Genomic DNA, 17,068 nt, shown 5'->3' on the forward strand with positions numbered 1-17,068 from the left:
TTCGAGTTGTCTCAGGTTAAGGATTTGTTCCCTTGTACCTTTACCCTTTACAAACCCCGCTTGTTCCTGAGGTATTTGGTAATGTAGATAGGTTTTTAATCTGTTTTTTGATGATGTGTAACAAGACTTAACTAGCATGTGTCATTAGTGACAGTGTGCGGTATTTCTCACATCTGGTAGTAGTTCCTTTTTGGTGTATATAATAGCGGTATATAAATTGAGGTACACCAATCAGATGGCCATTTTCCTGAATTCCAAACAGCGACACAGATAGAATGGATATAATCCTTTGTCACCTAGTAACTGTAATATTTCACATGGTATTGAATCAATGCCTGGGGATTTATTTCTCTTTAGTGATTTAACTGCATCTTTGACTTCAGCGAGTAAGACAGTAGGTTCTCTAGGGTAGTCAGAGGGTCACTGATTTTCTGCTGATACCTCGTTATTTTTATATAGCGTGCCACAGTAGTTTCGCAATGTTTCCAATATTGCGTCAGTATCGGTCTTTAGATTACCTTCCTTATCTATTACCGACCACGTTTGAGGTTTAAATTCTCTGGTAAGAAGTTTGATCTTCTGGAATAAATTCCTCGGTTGAGAGATGTAATCAGCTTTGTCTTTGCGGCACTATTTTCTGATTTCTTTCGATAACTTTCTGTATTCATCGTTTGTTCCGTATCTAGTTTTATGTTCTTTTCTGTGTTGAATCACAGTCCACGTATTATCGGATATCCATGGCTTACGGCCAGTGGAAACCGCTGCCTCACAGTCTTTTGCAGCCTCGATTACCTTATCTTTGAGATAGATCAAAGTACTCTCAGGGTCACTATCTACTTGGTCTAAAGAAAGAGCGTCTTCTAGGTTTTGTTGGAAGTCACTGATTTTTGATGGATTTAGAGACATGATTTTTCTCTGGGGTCTTCTTTTGGGGACTTTAAAACGAAGTCGAACGTTCAATACCAGGAGTTGATGATCGCTTCCACAGTCTGCGACAGGATATGTTTTACAGTTGATGGCCGACGACTTCCATCTTGATCTTATTAGGATGTAGTCTATTTCATTTCTTGTTCGCCCATCTGCGCTGCGCCATGTGTATAATCTGTCATGCATCGGCATACCCAATATTGTATGACTAGATCTTGGATTTTTTTTGCCTAAAGCAATTATTCTAAAATAAACCATGAAGAAAGTTTTGATGTAATTTTTTTGTATTAACAGTATGAATCAGGAGTTAATAAGGTAGGGTACTCATCAATAAAACACAAAATATTTTTTCATAATTATTTTTTATTTTCTTTTAAACGATTCAAATAAAATATCCATAACAAAATTCTTTTGGGAACTACTGACTTCTGGACAGATTTCAAATCCATGCACAAGTTACGAAATAATACTAAAAAAAATTAAAACTAAGGTTGTCTATTTAATTCTCTAAATCACTTGGCACATGAATTTTCCATCGTTCATCACATTCAGACAGTATATATTTTTGAACAAAGCTATTTGGTTTCATAATTAGCACTTTCCACATACATGGTGGATTGTCAGTAAGTTGGTACTTTAGAAGTGACGTATTTTGTCGCATTTTGAGTTCATAGTAAAAGGCAACTACGCAAATAACATTTGTTCAAAAATCTAAACCATTCAAACTAAACTGTCACACACAGATACGTTATTATTAAAAAAATGTAAATTTTGATTAACAATTTCTAGGAACTAATTAAAAGAAAACTTAACATTGTCAATTGAATGTGAATCAAGATCAAAATAGCTGTTAATTTGTGAATTTTTTGGAATCTACGCATTCTGTGTGTTTTAAGGAACAAATGAACTATTCTTCCTTTAGATTTTTGTTACCAAACCCTGTTTTCAACTTCTTTTCCATCGTCTGGAGAAAAGCCCAGATTCAGGTATTAAGGCACCAAGTCACACAGTTCCTTTGGAACTATAAATACTGTTTTTCTTACTGTGTTCACTTGTTTAGTGTTCAAACCTTCTACTGAAATATAAAGATACATTTAAAACAAAGAATACTACCGAATCATCACTATACCTGTTCACAAAGTTGTAGAACTAAACAGTTCCTGTCATTTTATAAATGTCAAATGTCAATGTTAAATATCAATGTCAAATGTCAATGTCAAAAATATAAAATAAATCACTGGGTGTTGTAACTATACCAGTTTGTCTTTAATGGAAGAAACTAAAGTAACACACATTTATTTAAAAAAAAATTGAATGAAATGTGTGGTATTCTTTTAGACTGTTAATACAGAACTTATAGATATTTTTCGGTAGTATTGTTTTGAAAATCAAAAATATATTAGCCTAGAATAATTCCTTTCTCAAAATATTCGAGAAAAAATTTTAATACTTAGAATAACTCCTTTCTCAAAGTATTTGAGAAAAAAATTTAATACTGCTATAAAATATTTCCTTGTATGTCTAAGTTTTAAATTTCAAGTTGAATAGATCTTTTAGAATATTATGATTTTTAGAAAACTAGCAATTTTACTTTATGTGCAACAACTTCATATATTCTAAAGATTTATTGGCCAGAATACACCTATTTGCTACAACAAAATACTTTTTATATGAATCACAACAATCAGGTATTCTGTTAGAGTATATTGCTTAAGTATTATATTATTTTTTATAAAAATAAATTTTATCACACAAAATTTAATTATTATTATCCCGAGCCAAAATTTAATATATCAATCTGTGAGGGTGATTTGACATTAATCTAAACTACTTACGGAGAGCACCGTCATAACCAATAGTGAAATTTTGGAAAACAGAATTTTTTCGTTGTCGTCTGATGATAGATTTAAGAGTCTCACAAACTGTCACGACCCAGAGTCCAAGATGTGATCACATCAGATCAAAGAATCAAAATCGTTAAGAGGCTCTAAACATATTGATAAGCATATAAGAACTGTTCAAGGAAATTGAGCCGAGTTTGATCACTCTCAACCAAAAACAAACAAGAGCGTTGGATTCGGAGAATTTTTTTACAACGTTAAAACGCAATTCAAAAGATTTTGTGCGATGATACCTGTCCAATGAACAGTCAAAGCAGTGAAGAAAAAGATGCAAAAGTCCATTGAAGAAGGCAAATACCACTCGATTGTCCAGAAACGCGAGGTACGCTGTTTTTGGAATGGAAAAATGGCCAAATGACCAAACATGACTCGTCAATGTCATTCGTTGAACGAGTAAGAACGTCTACAAGAGGGTAGGTAGCTTACAAATCTTTGGAATGGTGGAGGAATTCACCAGGACAAAGACAGGTGGAACAGTTCATTACAGAACATTCACCAAAATATATGGCAGACCTAATAAGCAAAGACAAGAAAACAGTCAAAGCCACAGAAGGGCTGTTAACAGGGCACTGTAAGCTCAATTGGCACTTGAAGCAGATGGGATTGTCAGATTCTGCAGATCTAAAGTTTTTGTTTGAATAATGAAGGCTGACGGGGAATGGCGCAGAAAAACAAACCAGGAGCTAATGGATATATAAACGACCCAAAGTAACACAAATATCAGGGCACAGACTGCTAGATGGTTGAGAGATGTTTTACGAATGCCAAAAGAAAGAAACGTCCTAAGAGACGCACGCAGTAGAATAAGAGAAGGAAAGAAGAGGGAGACCACGAAGGAAGTGGTTTGATGCCTTCTGGACGGCTTACGAAGTGAAGTAAATTAAGAAGAATCGTCCGTTTTCTTAGTCTAGATTAACGTGAAATCACCCACGTATGTTTAATAAAGGTACGTTTTCAATAAAATGACTCATATAAATAAGTATATATAAGTATATATTATATATGTTAACTAAAAGTTCTACATTACACAACTTGTGGTTATGGAAAAACAGAAGAAATGAACACTGATCGAAGACACTATAATTTGAGCTTAAATTACCAACTAAACAATCACAATATATAAATAAATGACGTTCTCACTATAAAAAATTATGAAATGGAAAAATGATGAAAGTAAATTAGTTTTTTTTTAAACAAATCACCGAAGAACTACGTAAAAAACTTTTTTTGAAAATCACAGTTTTAACTGCAGTCTACATTTGTATACTCGGCACAGCATTTCTAAAGTCCTTATATATAGATTATTTATTATACTGGTAGTGAAACGTCCCACTAAATCTTTTTTCTAAAATAGTTTATTCCTGGAAGAGCTGTCTACATAGATTTTAGTGGTAACGTTTCCTTAGACAGGGAGCTCTTGTTTTCTTAGATCCTTTATTTTTAAGTATATATAAATAATTTCTTAATAAGGATCAGGTGAATACTTTTTTTTTTCGTCAACGGACGTACTTTTTTGTGTTAATACTGATTTCTGTGCATCCAGATCTAATATTTTACTTTATTTGCAGAATTTTGAGAAAATTATTTAAACATGTGGAACTTGAACATTTTTAACGAACATACGATAATCAATCAAATAAATCGATTGAACGTCATGACTGTTTTGAATTATATTATTTTTTTCTACGACCATTTAATAACATGCTCATTATTCACTATTTTTGAATAGATAATAACACCAATTACTTTACCTGTGAGGAATATTTCATTACTCACGGGTTTAATCAATCATATAGCCTAGTGACCTATGTGACAGATATTAAGGTTGAAACAGACTGTCATTACGTTACATGAGCTTGCGTTCTATTACGTTCCATTCTTTAAATTTGATCCTCACGGATGTCTTTATAAGAATAATCTTCACGGTCGACGCCTCCTAATAGTAGGCAACCAACTATTCAGCCGCGTACTATTGGCGAACATTATTTGTTTTTGTAAATTTTAATTTTAATGAAGAGTAGTTGATAATTAATATATAACATATGATTTTTATATAGGTAACTTAAAACAATGGATTCTCACTTAGACTATGCAATACAAAAAAATGTTAAGTAAAGTGATATTCTTATTAATAGGTCGGCTAGTAAAAAATTACTTTAGTTTAGTTATATTTATCAATAAACGAACGATGAGTTTTAAAATACAATATTTTTTCTACTAATAATAGAAAAAAAGGTCGTAGAAAAAGTATAGTATTCCACTCGCATGTAATGGCTATTGCATGCTCATTGAATATTATACTATTACTTTGTTCTATCGTTTTTTGTCTATCAAAATCGTTCCAATATTTAAATAATCCCTCATTTTCTATAGAAGCACAACGTTATTACTTCTTTACAAAAGTAATTAAAATATTAGGAATTGTTATTGTTTTATGCTACTGCTTAGATAGATGTTAGATGTATAAATAATAATTTTTGGTTTTCCTTCTATGTTTGGCCATTAGTTGGTAATTGACCTGTAAAAATACATTCTGCCATCAATGGCTCTTAGTTGAGGCCGTTTTTAAAAATAAATGAACAGTTCTTAAACAAGTGACCTAACTCGCTAATGCCTAATGTGTACTGTACCAGAAAGACTTTCTAGGAATGATATTATATTTATAAGAAAAAGTTTACAATTCTACATTCCCTCCATTTTCCAAAAATTGGGAAATACGGAGTGAAAAATATTTTCTCGGGGGTGAAAAAATATAAGTCCGGAATTGAATAAAATGACTTATTCTAAGCAACTTTTGTTCTACAGAATTTTTTCACCAAGTCAATATTTTTCGAATTATTTGCCAGCGAGTATGTTCACTTTTAACAAAAAAAAAAAAACGTGTTTTTGGACGTTTTTTCGCAAATAACTAAAAAGGATTATTTTATCGAAAAAAAATGTTCTTAACAAAAATATAACTTATAAGACAGTAACAAAAATGGTGTATGCATGAAGTCTGTAGACCCAGTAGAAGCAGAGTTGTAGCTAATGAAAAGTAGGTTCTTATTCGTCAAATTCCAAATCGAATAGTTCAACGTGAAATAACCAAAAAATTAGCACTTTTCGAGGAAAACTCATTATAACTTTTTTAAAGTGTTTAAAAAAAGGTTTAATTCTGTTTTTCAAAAAAACTTCTAACGTTAAAAGTAAGTGAGTTACGTTCAAAACATCGTTGGTCCCTTTTATTTTTTGATAATCACCTCCCTTCTATTTTCCAAAGAATTCCGCTTTGGCTGCGCTTTGCTCATTACCCATTGGTATTACCCATAGGGCCTGCTTTGAAGCCCAAACTGGATAAGCCTTTCTTCTCGGCCGTAACAGCTTTGGGAGTTTTGGATACCACTACTTTCTTTTCTATGGGCTTTACAATCCTAACGCTTGACTTGGATGGAGTGATTTTTGTTTTGGTCTTGCTGATCAACATATTTGAGGTCTTCTGTTTCAGTTTCCAGTTGCGAAAAACCGTCCAAAAACACGTTTTTTTTTGTTAAAAATGAACATACTCACTTGCAAATAACTCGAAAAGTATTGACTTGGTGAAAAAACTCTATAGAACAAAAGTTGCTTAGAATTAGTCATTTTTATCCAATTCCGGACTTATTTTGAATGTATATTTTTCACCCCCGAGAAGGGGTACTCCCCTCCATTTTTGTAAAATGAAGGGGATGTAGAATTGTAAACTTTTTCTTATATAATAATAGACAATTTCAATTACCTATTCCCAAATTTTCATCCTTCCTTTATTTTGTTTGGGGTCAGATTTTTCTTTGATGGGGCTACTATGCAATGTTTGATTTTTATATTGTATTAAAATTGTATTTTTACAAAAAAAATATTTTTAAAACTTAATGAATATCTATAGGGTGTAGCTTATCACCGTTGCTATTTAACATATACTTGGAAGTCGCTTTAAAAGAATGGAAAAGAAGTTGTGGACTAATGGGAATCATGATCAGAGATGACTGCCTGTTTAACATCCACTTTGCTGACGATCAAGCAGTACTGGCACAAGATTCGTATGACATGGAATTCATGTTAACCCGCCTGTATTCAACCTACAAAAAATGGGGATTAAATATAAATATAGAAAAAACAGAATATCTAGTCGTGAATTCTGACGCCCACTTTGAAATCCTAATTACAGAGAACACATCAATTAAACAGGTTGAAGAATTCAAATATCTGGGAGCTGTAATAAACAGAGAAGGCCTAGGCAACAAAGAAATTCAAAGGCGAGTTGAACAAAGTAGGAAGGTAGTAGGTTGCTTGAATTCCGTGTGGTGGGATAAAAATATATCCAGAACTACAAAATTAAGAATAGGGAAGACATTTGTGGAATCGGTACTCATGTATGGAAGCGAAGCTGGACATTAACAGCAGAGTCCAGAAGAAGGATCAATGCTGTGGAAATGGACTACATACGTAGAAGCGCTGGAATCTCCCGATTGGACAGAATACGTAACGAAGAAATAAGAAGAAGGATGCAGGCACACGATACAGCGGTAGACAGGCTCGAGAGAAGAAGCCTAAAATGGTTCGGTCACTTACTTAGAATGGACGACCAACGATGGCCAAAGAAACTCCTGAAATGGAAACCCCCAGGTAGGAAGAAAAGGGGAAGACCAAGACTATCCTGGAATGACACGATAAGGAAGGCCATGGAACACCGAGATTTGGAAGAGGAAGATGCCCAGGATAGAAATAGATGGCGGTTAGGTGTGGGGATGCGGCGTCAGCCGATATGACACCCCGGATATATATAATGAATATCTATCAGTAAAATTAAAGAAATTTGCTTCTGAATCAAAATTTGGTGGCAATATGCCTACTGATTCTCTACCATCAGATATTTCTAAGGATTGATGAAAACTTGCGAGAAACTGGTATGTTTATCGGAGATTTGATCGATATAAAGGACTTGTCGTTGGAAGTATTTGACTGAAGATGAGTGTTTAAAATGTCCACCATTTTCCATAAAAATATAACAGTATATAGCCTTAATTCTATTTTACCCTTTCAATTATTTTTTTTCTATTATTCTATTATTTATTTTCGTTGAATGTTCGTGACACAATTTCGTTACTTTAAAATTTCATTCACTGTTTGTCTATTCATTTTTCTTGGTTGAAGACGTTTTATTTGGTTGTGCCGAGTTGACTTCCGCTTGTGGCATGTTGTTGGGTTGTTGATGTTGTGGCTTTAGAGATTTTTAGGCTGATTTGAGAGCTCCTGCACGAGACCTCAAGGCAGCAGTAACCTGAGGTGCAACTTGAGCTTCCTGATTGTATTTACTATCCATTCTTCGAATCAGTGTACCAATTCAGTCTGGGGGTTTCCATTGTCATTTCTTCGGTTGCTTGATGACTGACCACACTTAAGTGTCTTCCTTCTATGTCCTGGGAGAGAGTTGTTTGTTTTAGTTTTTTTTATTTATTTTTTGCTTAAGGCCCTTCATTTAGTGGGTGTCCAGCGGTTACACAATCACATCCTTTCTTTTGGGAAAGTTGAGGCTTGTGGTTGGGGGCTTGGTATTGGGGGGTCAGGTCAGGGCTAGCCCGATGGGTAGCTACGGCGAGCTCATCATCTTCGCAAAATGGGGTTCGTTTGCAAAATGGGTTTGTTGAGTTGTTTTAGGAATATCTGAGAACGTAGAAATGTGTGTACCGCTATCTTTTTCTGATTCACAGCCCTTGTATAGGTTCTTGTCACATAACTAAATCAACCGTGGTTCCGTGCTCAGATGTTCGTTGTAAGCCATGAACTCGAATGACATTAAGGAAAGGCGGTTGACATCCGGTCTCTTTGATTAAGGCTTGACGACATCGGCCATTGTAAAGTGGAGAACTTTGCAAATCCGATTCATCAGCGATAATTCAGCTGAGTTTATGAAAACTCATCGTCATTTGAAGGGCTTGTACCAGTGACGGCTTTAAAGCTAGTAATATCTTGTAAGCTGATGAAAAGTTTTAATTAGTTACTGTGACATAACCTCAGCTTGGGACACGTGAGTATTTAGAAGATTATACTATAATCAATTGTTTTGGTCGTTGTTGTACTCTTGGACTAATGTCATGTGTCTTTCCTAGGCTTGTCCATCATCTGCGGTTGAGGAAAAGTCCTGTTACAACCCCTCCCTGTTGGCCACGTAACAACTCAGGTAAATAGCTTTAAAACTGGTATTAGGCGTATATCCTATAGTGTGTCTATACCTACCATTTTACCTAACCGCATACGCCCAGGTGTTTCCCCTGTAAAACAGAACCTCATTAAATGGGGCATCAAGATAGAGAACAGCACACTTTGTGAATGTGGGGAAATATAAAACGTGGACCACCGAGTGTATGCAGACTTTGCCAATCACAGTGCACCCTCGATAATTTATGGCTCGCAAATACAAAGGGTGTAGATGTAGCCCGATATTGGGCAGAAAAACTGTAGTCGGATCCAGACACGAAAAAGTAAAAAAAGTAAGACGACAACGTTGCAGATTTTAGCGCTTCTTTTAGTTGGGTATATTATATCTAATTCAAAACTAAACAGTCTGTATCTAACACTGTGTCTACATGGGTACGTTTACTAAGGCTCATTAACAGTTTAAAAACCATTCATTTATTTCTAAAACGGCCTCTACTTCACCGACTGTTTCCTCTGTTGATATCTAAAGAGATGAACCCATTGCAAATGGTAATCTCTGGTCGAAGAAACAACCGGGTTCCAGCCGGATCGGAAAACCAACTTTGTATGTGAGACTCCCTGCGAAGTCGACTGTAGAAATACTGAAAAACGGTAGAATGGCTCAACCCTGAATGATTTCCTGTATACTGACGTAGGTTCCCGTTACGAAACCCAACAGACCGAACATGATCAAAAACATGTTTTTCCATAACCGCCAGTTGAAACGACCCAAGCCGGGGTCTTCGTAGAAAGTAACTAATTCGATGATACTTGGAAAAATAAGGCCCAACATGGACAGGCATACAGCACCTACTAAAGAGATGAAGGCCCCTAAGTTGGGGATTAAAATTGCCATGACCACTGTTACGATTACTAAACTGGCTCTGATGCTGTATTCTGCCAATGTTTTTCGGTTAAAGTTATTCTTTACCGCCTTCCAGATAATCTCCATGGGGACGTAGAACTGTAGAGCGTACGTGCAGAAGATGGCTACGGCGATCATCACCTTCACTGATTGGGCCAGTCTAAAAAAATAAAAAATTGTTAAAATACATAGATACAAACACATACGAATTTTTAGCGTGTAAAGAACATGAACTTATTGAAGTTGCAATCCTCTTTTTAGGCACCCCTTTGGAATGTTTATATTACTCTTCGAATATATATTGATTAATCTGGCTAAAGCTATAAACAGTCAAAACCCCCGATTTAAGTTTTCTTAGTTTGTTGGCGAAATGGTCGCTAATTTTAATTTAAAGTTTTAAATCAGTAGTGAAAAACCCACAATATGTGGTAAGTTTAATTAATTCGACTGATGATTAACTTAAACATTCTATTAGCAGCATTTTTCTTTTTTTAAGGTATTTTTGCGCGGCTAATCGTGGAGTCTGCATTAATCTCATCAATTTCCATATTACCGTTTTCTTATTATTATTATTGGATTATTATTAGATTCAGCAACAAATTTTGGGGGTTTTTAAGAGAATACCTTTAATAATTTTGATTTTTATACTGACAAAACAATCGATAAAAATTATCAGTAGTAATTGCACAAGAGCTCTAAAATTATTGAATTTTTTCCGAGTGACACTTTGACAGTTTTAATTTCACGAGCCGAAGGCGAGTGAAATTATGTCAAAGTGTCACGACGGCAAAAATTCTATATTAATTTTAGAGATCGGGTGCAATTTGTTGCGATTATTTCATGAATAAAACTGTTCAAAACCAAAATTTTATTGTAATTTATTTATGTAAGTACAAATTAGTACAATTAAAAAAAACAGTTGTTATAAATATTAATTTGACGGTTGAAAGTCATCACTTTTATAATTTTTAAGACATTAATGGTGATTAATGTCACTGAATGTATTTTTTCGTAGCAACGAAGGGCATCTGACGTAATATACTTGACGACGGGAAATTATCAAAAATTATCGATTTAATTTAGATTTCTGTCGCTTTCTATTGGTCAGAATCTTCTATGAATGAAATAATCGCGAATATTTATCAGCAAAGATTTTTATTTCAATTTCATAAATGTCAATACCGAGGAACAGGAACCTTGCGGGAAACAGTTGGACAGTTCGATTATTTGGGAGCAACGTTAAAAAATAAAAACGAAAAGACACAAGAAATCGAAAAAAAGAATGGCTCACTAAAAGTGCTGGAAGTCTAAATAATAAGAAATTGAAAAAGACTGTATGACTTGTACACACTTTTAAGTAGGTCAAACCGGCAAACACGGGTATGTTCTCAAAAATAAATGATAGTGTGTAAAATTTTTTTTTTATTAATTAGCTAAGTACTTTCAGCACATCACGTGCCACCATCAGAGCTTCGTCCTATAGGTATAAATCCTTCATAGAAGAGTAATTGCCAAACAACACATTAAAATGTATAGATATTGGGCCAAGCCACAGAGCTCGGGTGTAAAACCCCTTTACAATTAATAAAATCACATCTAAATTCTTTTTTTATTTTTAAAAAGACAATATGGCTGCGCTACACCATTGTAAAAGTGAACAGCTGTGGACTGCCATTCATTAAAATGATAAAAAGGATCCTGCATTATCTTTTTCATCAGTCTTCTTATCATTTTAATGAATGACAGTCCACAGCTGTTCACTTTTACAATGGTGCAGCGCAGCCATATTGTCTTTTTAAAAATAAAAAAGAATTTAGATGTGATTTTATTAATAATTGTAAAGGGGTTTTACACCCGAGATCTGTGGCTTGGCCCAGTATCTATACATTTTAATGTGTTGTTTGGCAATTACTCTTCTATGAAGGATTTATACCTATAGGATGAAGCTCTGATGAGGGCACGTGATGTGCTGAAAGTACTTGGCTAATTAATAAAAAAATTTTGGACATCTTGGATATTAAAGCACCCTATGTAACGCACAGCCGGCACAGCTGAATGTGGCTGAATTTTTATGTACAGTGTTGCCATGCTGTTTTCTATATATTTCTTTCATAATTTCAATCAATGTTAAATGTACCTACAAGAATAATAGAATAATAACATTTACTTCTCCATCGTTATACTAGGTATAATGACAAATGAGGTGCAAATTAAAGCTTATAATCCAAGGAATGTACTAAAGGTAGGAAATTAGATCTAGGTTGTCTGTCCATCTGTCTGTCTGACCGCGAATATAACTCCTCCCTCACTATAACAGGTAGAATGACAAATGAGGTGTCAAATGAAAGCTTATATATAATACAAGGATCGTACTAAAGGTGAGAAATTTCTCACCTTTAGTACCATCTTTGGATTATAAGCTTTCATTTGACACCTCATTTGTCATTCTACCTGTTATAGTGACGGAGGAGTTATATTCGCGGTCGGACGGACAGCAGGACAGACAGCCTATGTCAAACTTCTCACCTTTAGTACCATCCTTGGATTATAAGCTTTCATTTGACACCTCATTTGCTGTTCTACCTGGTATAGTGACGAAGGAATCACATACGCAGTCGGACAGACAGACGGACAGATAGCCTAGGTTAAATTTCCCACCTTTAGTACCATCCTTGGATAAGCTTTCATTTGACACCTCATTTGTCATTCTACCTGGTATAATGACGGAGGAGTTGAGTTTGCAAACAGACAGACAAGACGGACGGACAGACGGACGTGAATTCAATGTTTTCACATTTTTTCAAAATTGGTGAAAACAACAACATAATAAACTTTACTTAATTGGTGTTTCAAAACTAATTACTTTTAACGCATTACACAATATTACAAGGTTTCTAGCAAGTTAAACGTCACAATGATTTAAAATAATCAAGTAAAAACCTATATATACATAACATAAATTAGAACATACCTAAAATACACAAAAATGATACATTTCACACACAAATATAATGTTGTTCTGAAGCTATTTCCTTGTGGCATTTTTATAATCAACTATTTATAAAGGGAAATAAGCCACAATTTTACCAAAAAAAAAAATATTTATTAACGTTTCGAACATATATTTATTTGCCAACATATATTTAAAACAAACTAATGTTGTTCTGAAGCTATTTCCTTGTGGCATTTTTATAATTACGTATTTTTTATGGGAAATAAGCCACAATTTTACTAAAAAATGAATTTATTAACGTTTCGAAGCCCAAATCGGGTTTCGTTGTCAAAATACAAAATACTATTAAAATAAAACAAACATGTTGTTGCTAAGTAAAAAAAAATTCTTCTAATAATTTATTTAATCTGACTCATTTATATTGGCAATTCAGACGTATATTATACATTTTAAAGTAGAAGACTTTAAAATGATATCGCCAATATTTATGAGTTGCGTTCCTGGGACGACTTTACTAAAAGATAGTTCATTCGATTACATGAAATCAATCCCAACTCAAGAATATCCGTCGCAAAAAAATCATAGCATGTGATCTGTCTTTAAAAAGACAACCAAATGCAACGATGACAGTAAAATTCTCGCGTTAGAGATTCCATAGTAAATCACGAGGGAAAACCAGGAAAAAACCTCGTGATACTATCCCGACATCGTAAGTATTTGGTCTTACATTTAATCTACCTTCAAAAAACTAATACCAAATTCTGACTTTAATATGTTTAAATTATAAATAATATTAATATTACATAGATATACAATAAGTAATACTAAAATATAAAATTTGTACTAACTCGATATGTTATTGACTTACTAATCGTGGTATTTTCTTTCTATTGACTTCCTCTTTCAGTATGAGTAACCACATCCTACTGCATTCTACCGAGGAATTTGCGACACAATTGGTTTCATTTAGCATAATTAGAGCCGCTTCTTTGATTTTTCTCTTTTTACTATCTGATTCTTTCAGGACTATACTTGAATCTCTCCACTGAACTCTATGTTCATTATCCCATGCGTGTTGACATATCTGAGATCTATCAAATTCTCTGTTTTTAATATAAGACTGATGTTCACTTATTCTAACGTTTAATGGTCTTGATGTTTCACCTAAATAAAATTGTTCGCATTCACAAGATATTCTATAAATGCAATTCTTTGTTCTTTCTTGTTCATTGTTAGGTTTAGTTTTAGATAGAATAGATCTCAATTGTTTATTCAATGGTTTTCCCTCGTGATTTACTATGGAATCTCTAACGCGAGAATTTTACTGTCATCGTTGCATTTGGTTGTCTTTTTAAAGACAGATCACATGCTATGATTTTTTTGCGACGGATATTCTTGAGTTGGGATTGATTTCATGTAATCGAATGAACTATCTTTTAGTAAAGTCGTCCCAGGAACGCAACTCATAAATATTGGCGATATCATTTTAAAGTCTTCTACTTTAAAATGTATAATATACGTCTGAATTGCCAATATAAATGAGTCAGATTAAATAAATTATTAGAAGAATTTTTTTACTTAGCAACAACATGTTTGTTTTATTTTAATAGTATTTTGTATTTTGAAAACGAAACCCGATTTGGGCTTCGAAACGTTAATAAATATTTTTTTTTTTGGTAAAATTGTGGCTTATTTCCCATTATAAATAGTTGATTACAAATATAATATCACAAAAAACTGTAACGTGATAGTATGAAAAAATAGAGGATACGGCAACGGTGTTACATGTGACGGTCGGACCGAGTCGGATCCAATGCCAATATCTACACAGACATATTAGGGTGCTTTAATATCCAAGATGTCCAAAATTTTTACACACTATCAATTTTTTTGAGAACATGCACTTGCTTGCCTGTTTGACCTAAATAGTAAGAAATAAAAAGAAAATATCCAGAGGAGCAAAAAGAAGAATATATGTATACTACGGTTATACGACCAATGGTGCTTTATGCTACGTAGACCTGGATCTTAAGAAAAATCATATAAATGAAACTAGATAGATATAAGTGGAAGATACTAACTTCATAAATATAATAGGCAAGGAAAGAAGACTTTTCAACACAGTGAAAGTTAGAAAAACATCATAACTAGGCCACATACCGAGAAATAATAACTACCAATATGCTCAACTTATGGTGAAAGGAAAGATCGAGGGAAAGAGAGGACTAAGAAGGAAAAGACTATCGTGGCTCAGAAACTTCCGACAATGGACAGGGCTAAATTTTGAACAACTAATAAGAACAGCTGAAGACAGAGACGAGTTTGTAATTGTAGTAGCCAACCTCCATTGAGGAGACGGCACTTTAAGAAGAAGAAGACGGAATATACTCAGAAGAATATTACGGAGGTATAAAAGATGAGCATAACTGAAGAACAAATAATGAAATAATGCAAATGTATGGACAACAAAAAATTTTAAACATTGATAGACAGAAATGGAAGAAAACCATTGAAGCCTTGGGCCTCTAGGGCCTGTTTGAGCTGATGTGTATAACATATAACTAAAGCGGCAAATTCAATTTTTTTGTTAATTTTGGGACATCACTTTTCAAATCTTTAACTTTATTTAATTGATTATCAGTCCTTCTCATAAAAATACTAATAGATTATTGATAAAAATACTTACGGTTCGTCGGGAAGATTCAAGCTGATACTTCCAACTTTGACGTCATCTCCATATCGTAAGTATCCAAAGAATCCAACAGATGCGTATAGAATCACAACGAAAAACATGCCGATGTTGAGCACGCCGGGGCATCCAATAAAGTGACCTGGAGTTTTCATGTTATTCTCTAAAGGCATAACTACACCAATACCTTCCAAAGCGAAAATGGCAGTGCCGAAGAAGGCAGGCAAAGTGGACACACTAGCAAAATGAGGTCTGGAACTGAGCGGTGGTAGACCGTTGAAGATATAATAGAAAGTAATACCAAGGCCTACAGCTACTAAAACATTAGCGACCATGGACAATGGTGCGAGATATTTGAGATTTCTGATGAGATTGGTGCAGATTAGGAACGGTAACAAGGCTGCCATGTATATCCTGACGTCGTAGTGGTATTCTTCCTCGGTGTAACCATCTACTACTTGCTTGAGGTTCTTTGCCACGAATAATACATACACACAGCAGCAACCGATGAGATCTACCACCAGAAAGAAGTTAATCATGGCTTTGGCGAACTTAGCCCAGGGATGGAAACCTTTGGGTCCGATGAGGAAAGCAGCTTCTGCCACCTCGGCAAAGCCGAGAGCTGATACCCTTTGCCGCCTGTAGATTTCGTGCGCACTTTTGACCAAGATGTGAACGCAATAGGTGCAAATTATACCAATGATAAACATACATATGAGACCAAAGAATAAGCCGGCGTGGTGGAAGGCTAATGGCATGGCTAAAATACCGCTTCCCAAACATCCTTTAAGCAGATGGATGAGCGTATCCAAGTCCCTGCAAAAAGTACATAAACAAGATTACTTTATTGTTTTTACTAGTCTAGTCGCAACATAGGGGGTCCCGTAGACACTTTTAGTTCGCCGCGATTTGATGGTGGTATTATAGGTTTTTTGGGTCGCTGAATCCAATGGAAGTGGTCTGGAAGCCCAAATGTGGTGCGTTTAATTGTTATTAACAAATTACGGTAAAATTAGGTGTTTTTCAGGATTTATTAGAAGCCCTGTAAATAAATTGATAGTGTTAAGGTCTTCTCTGGTGTATTTTTGGTCGCTGAATCGAATGCGATTAGGCGCGATTACTCAAAATATGTTCTTATTTTGTTAATAACAAAATAATAGTTTATTCGCCGAAAAGCTCGAAATGCGCTATCTACAGCAAGTTTGTAGTCTTTTTCATAGTATTTTTATACGCTAAATCGATTGCCGCTAGTCATGATAGAATAGAAATATGCTTTATTGTCACTGAAAATTATACAATTTTATGGACAAAGCTTAACATAGATTCACGAAAAAGATATACATAACAATAACAAATACAATTTTATAAAATTAGATAAATCGTCAATAAAAAAAAATATAAACCATTTAAAAAAGTGAAGTAAAAACAAAAACCAATATATTGCAAAATTACTATAAATTGCAAAATTGAACATACAACATAATATAATAAAACACAAACAAAGGAACTAATCAGTTTAA

General features: G+C 34.2%; 1 protein-coding gene and 1 long non-coding RNA gene across 5 annotated transcripts in view; one reads left to right on the plus strand and one right to left on the minus strand.

The window, feature by feature from the left end:
• The first annotated feature begins 1,276 nt into the window (after nucleotides 1-1,276).
• LOC126892244 (uncharacterized) lies at nucleotides 1,277-8,338 on the plus strand. The gene is made up of 2 exons (XR_007700743.1): nucleotides 1,277-6,730; nucleotides 7,645-8,338. It is a non-coding gene; the product is annotated as an uncharacterized LOC126892244 (long non-coding RNA).
• The window catches only part of LOC114333741 (proton-coupled amino acid transporter-like protein pathetic), a 576,198-nt gene continuing 567,340 nt past the window's right edge, over nucleotides 8,211-17,068 (minus strand). For all 4 annotated transcript variants that reach the window (XM_050661737.1, XM_050661735.1, XM_050661738.1 and 1 more), the window contains exons 4-5: nucleotides 15,546-16,364; nucleotides 8,211-10,066 (exon numbers count right to left, since the gene is read on the minus strand). In XM_050661737.1, coding sequence (XP_050517694.1) covers nucleotides 9,664-10,066; nucleotides 15,546-16,364 — 1,222 coding nt within the window. In that variant the 3' untranslated portion in view covers nucleotides 8,211-9,663. The remainder of the gene's footprint in view (nucleotides 10,067-15,545; nucleotides 16,365-17,068) is intronic.

This window comes from Diabrotica virgifera, chromosome 9, assembly GCF_917563875.1.
Source record: "Diabrotica virgifera virgifera chromosome 9, PGI_DIABVI_V3a".
Taxonomy (NCBI): domain Eukaryota; kingdom Metazoa; phylum Arthropoda; class Insecta; order Coleoptera; family Chrysomelidae; genus Diabrotica; species Diabrotica virgifera.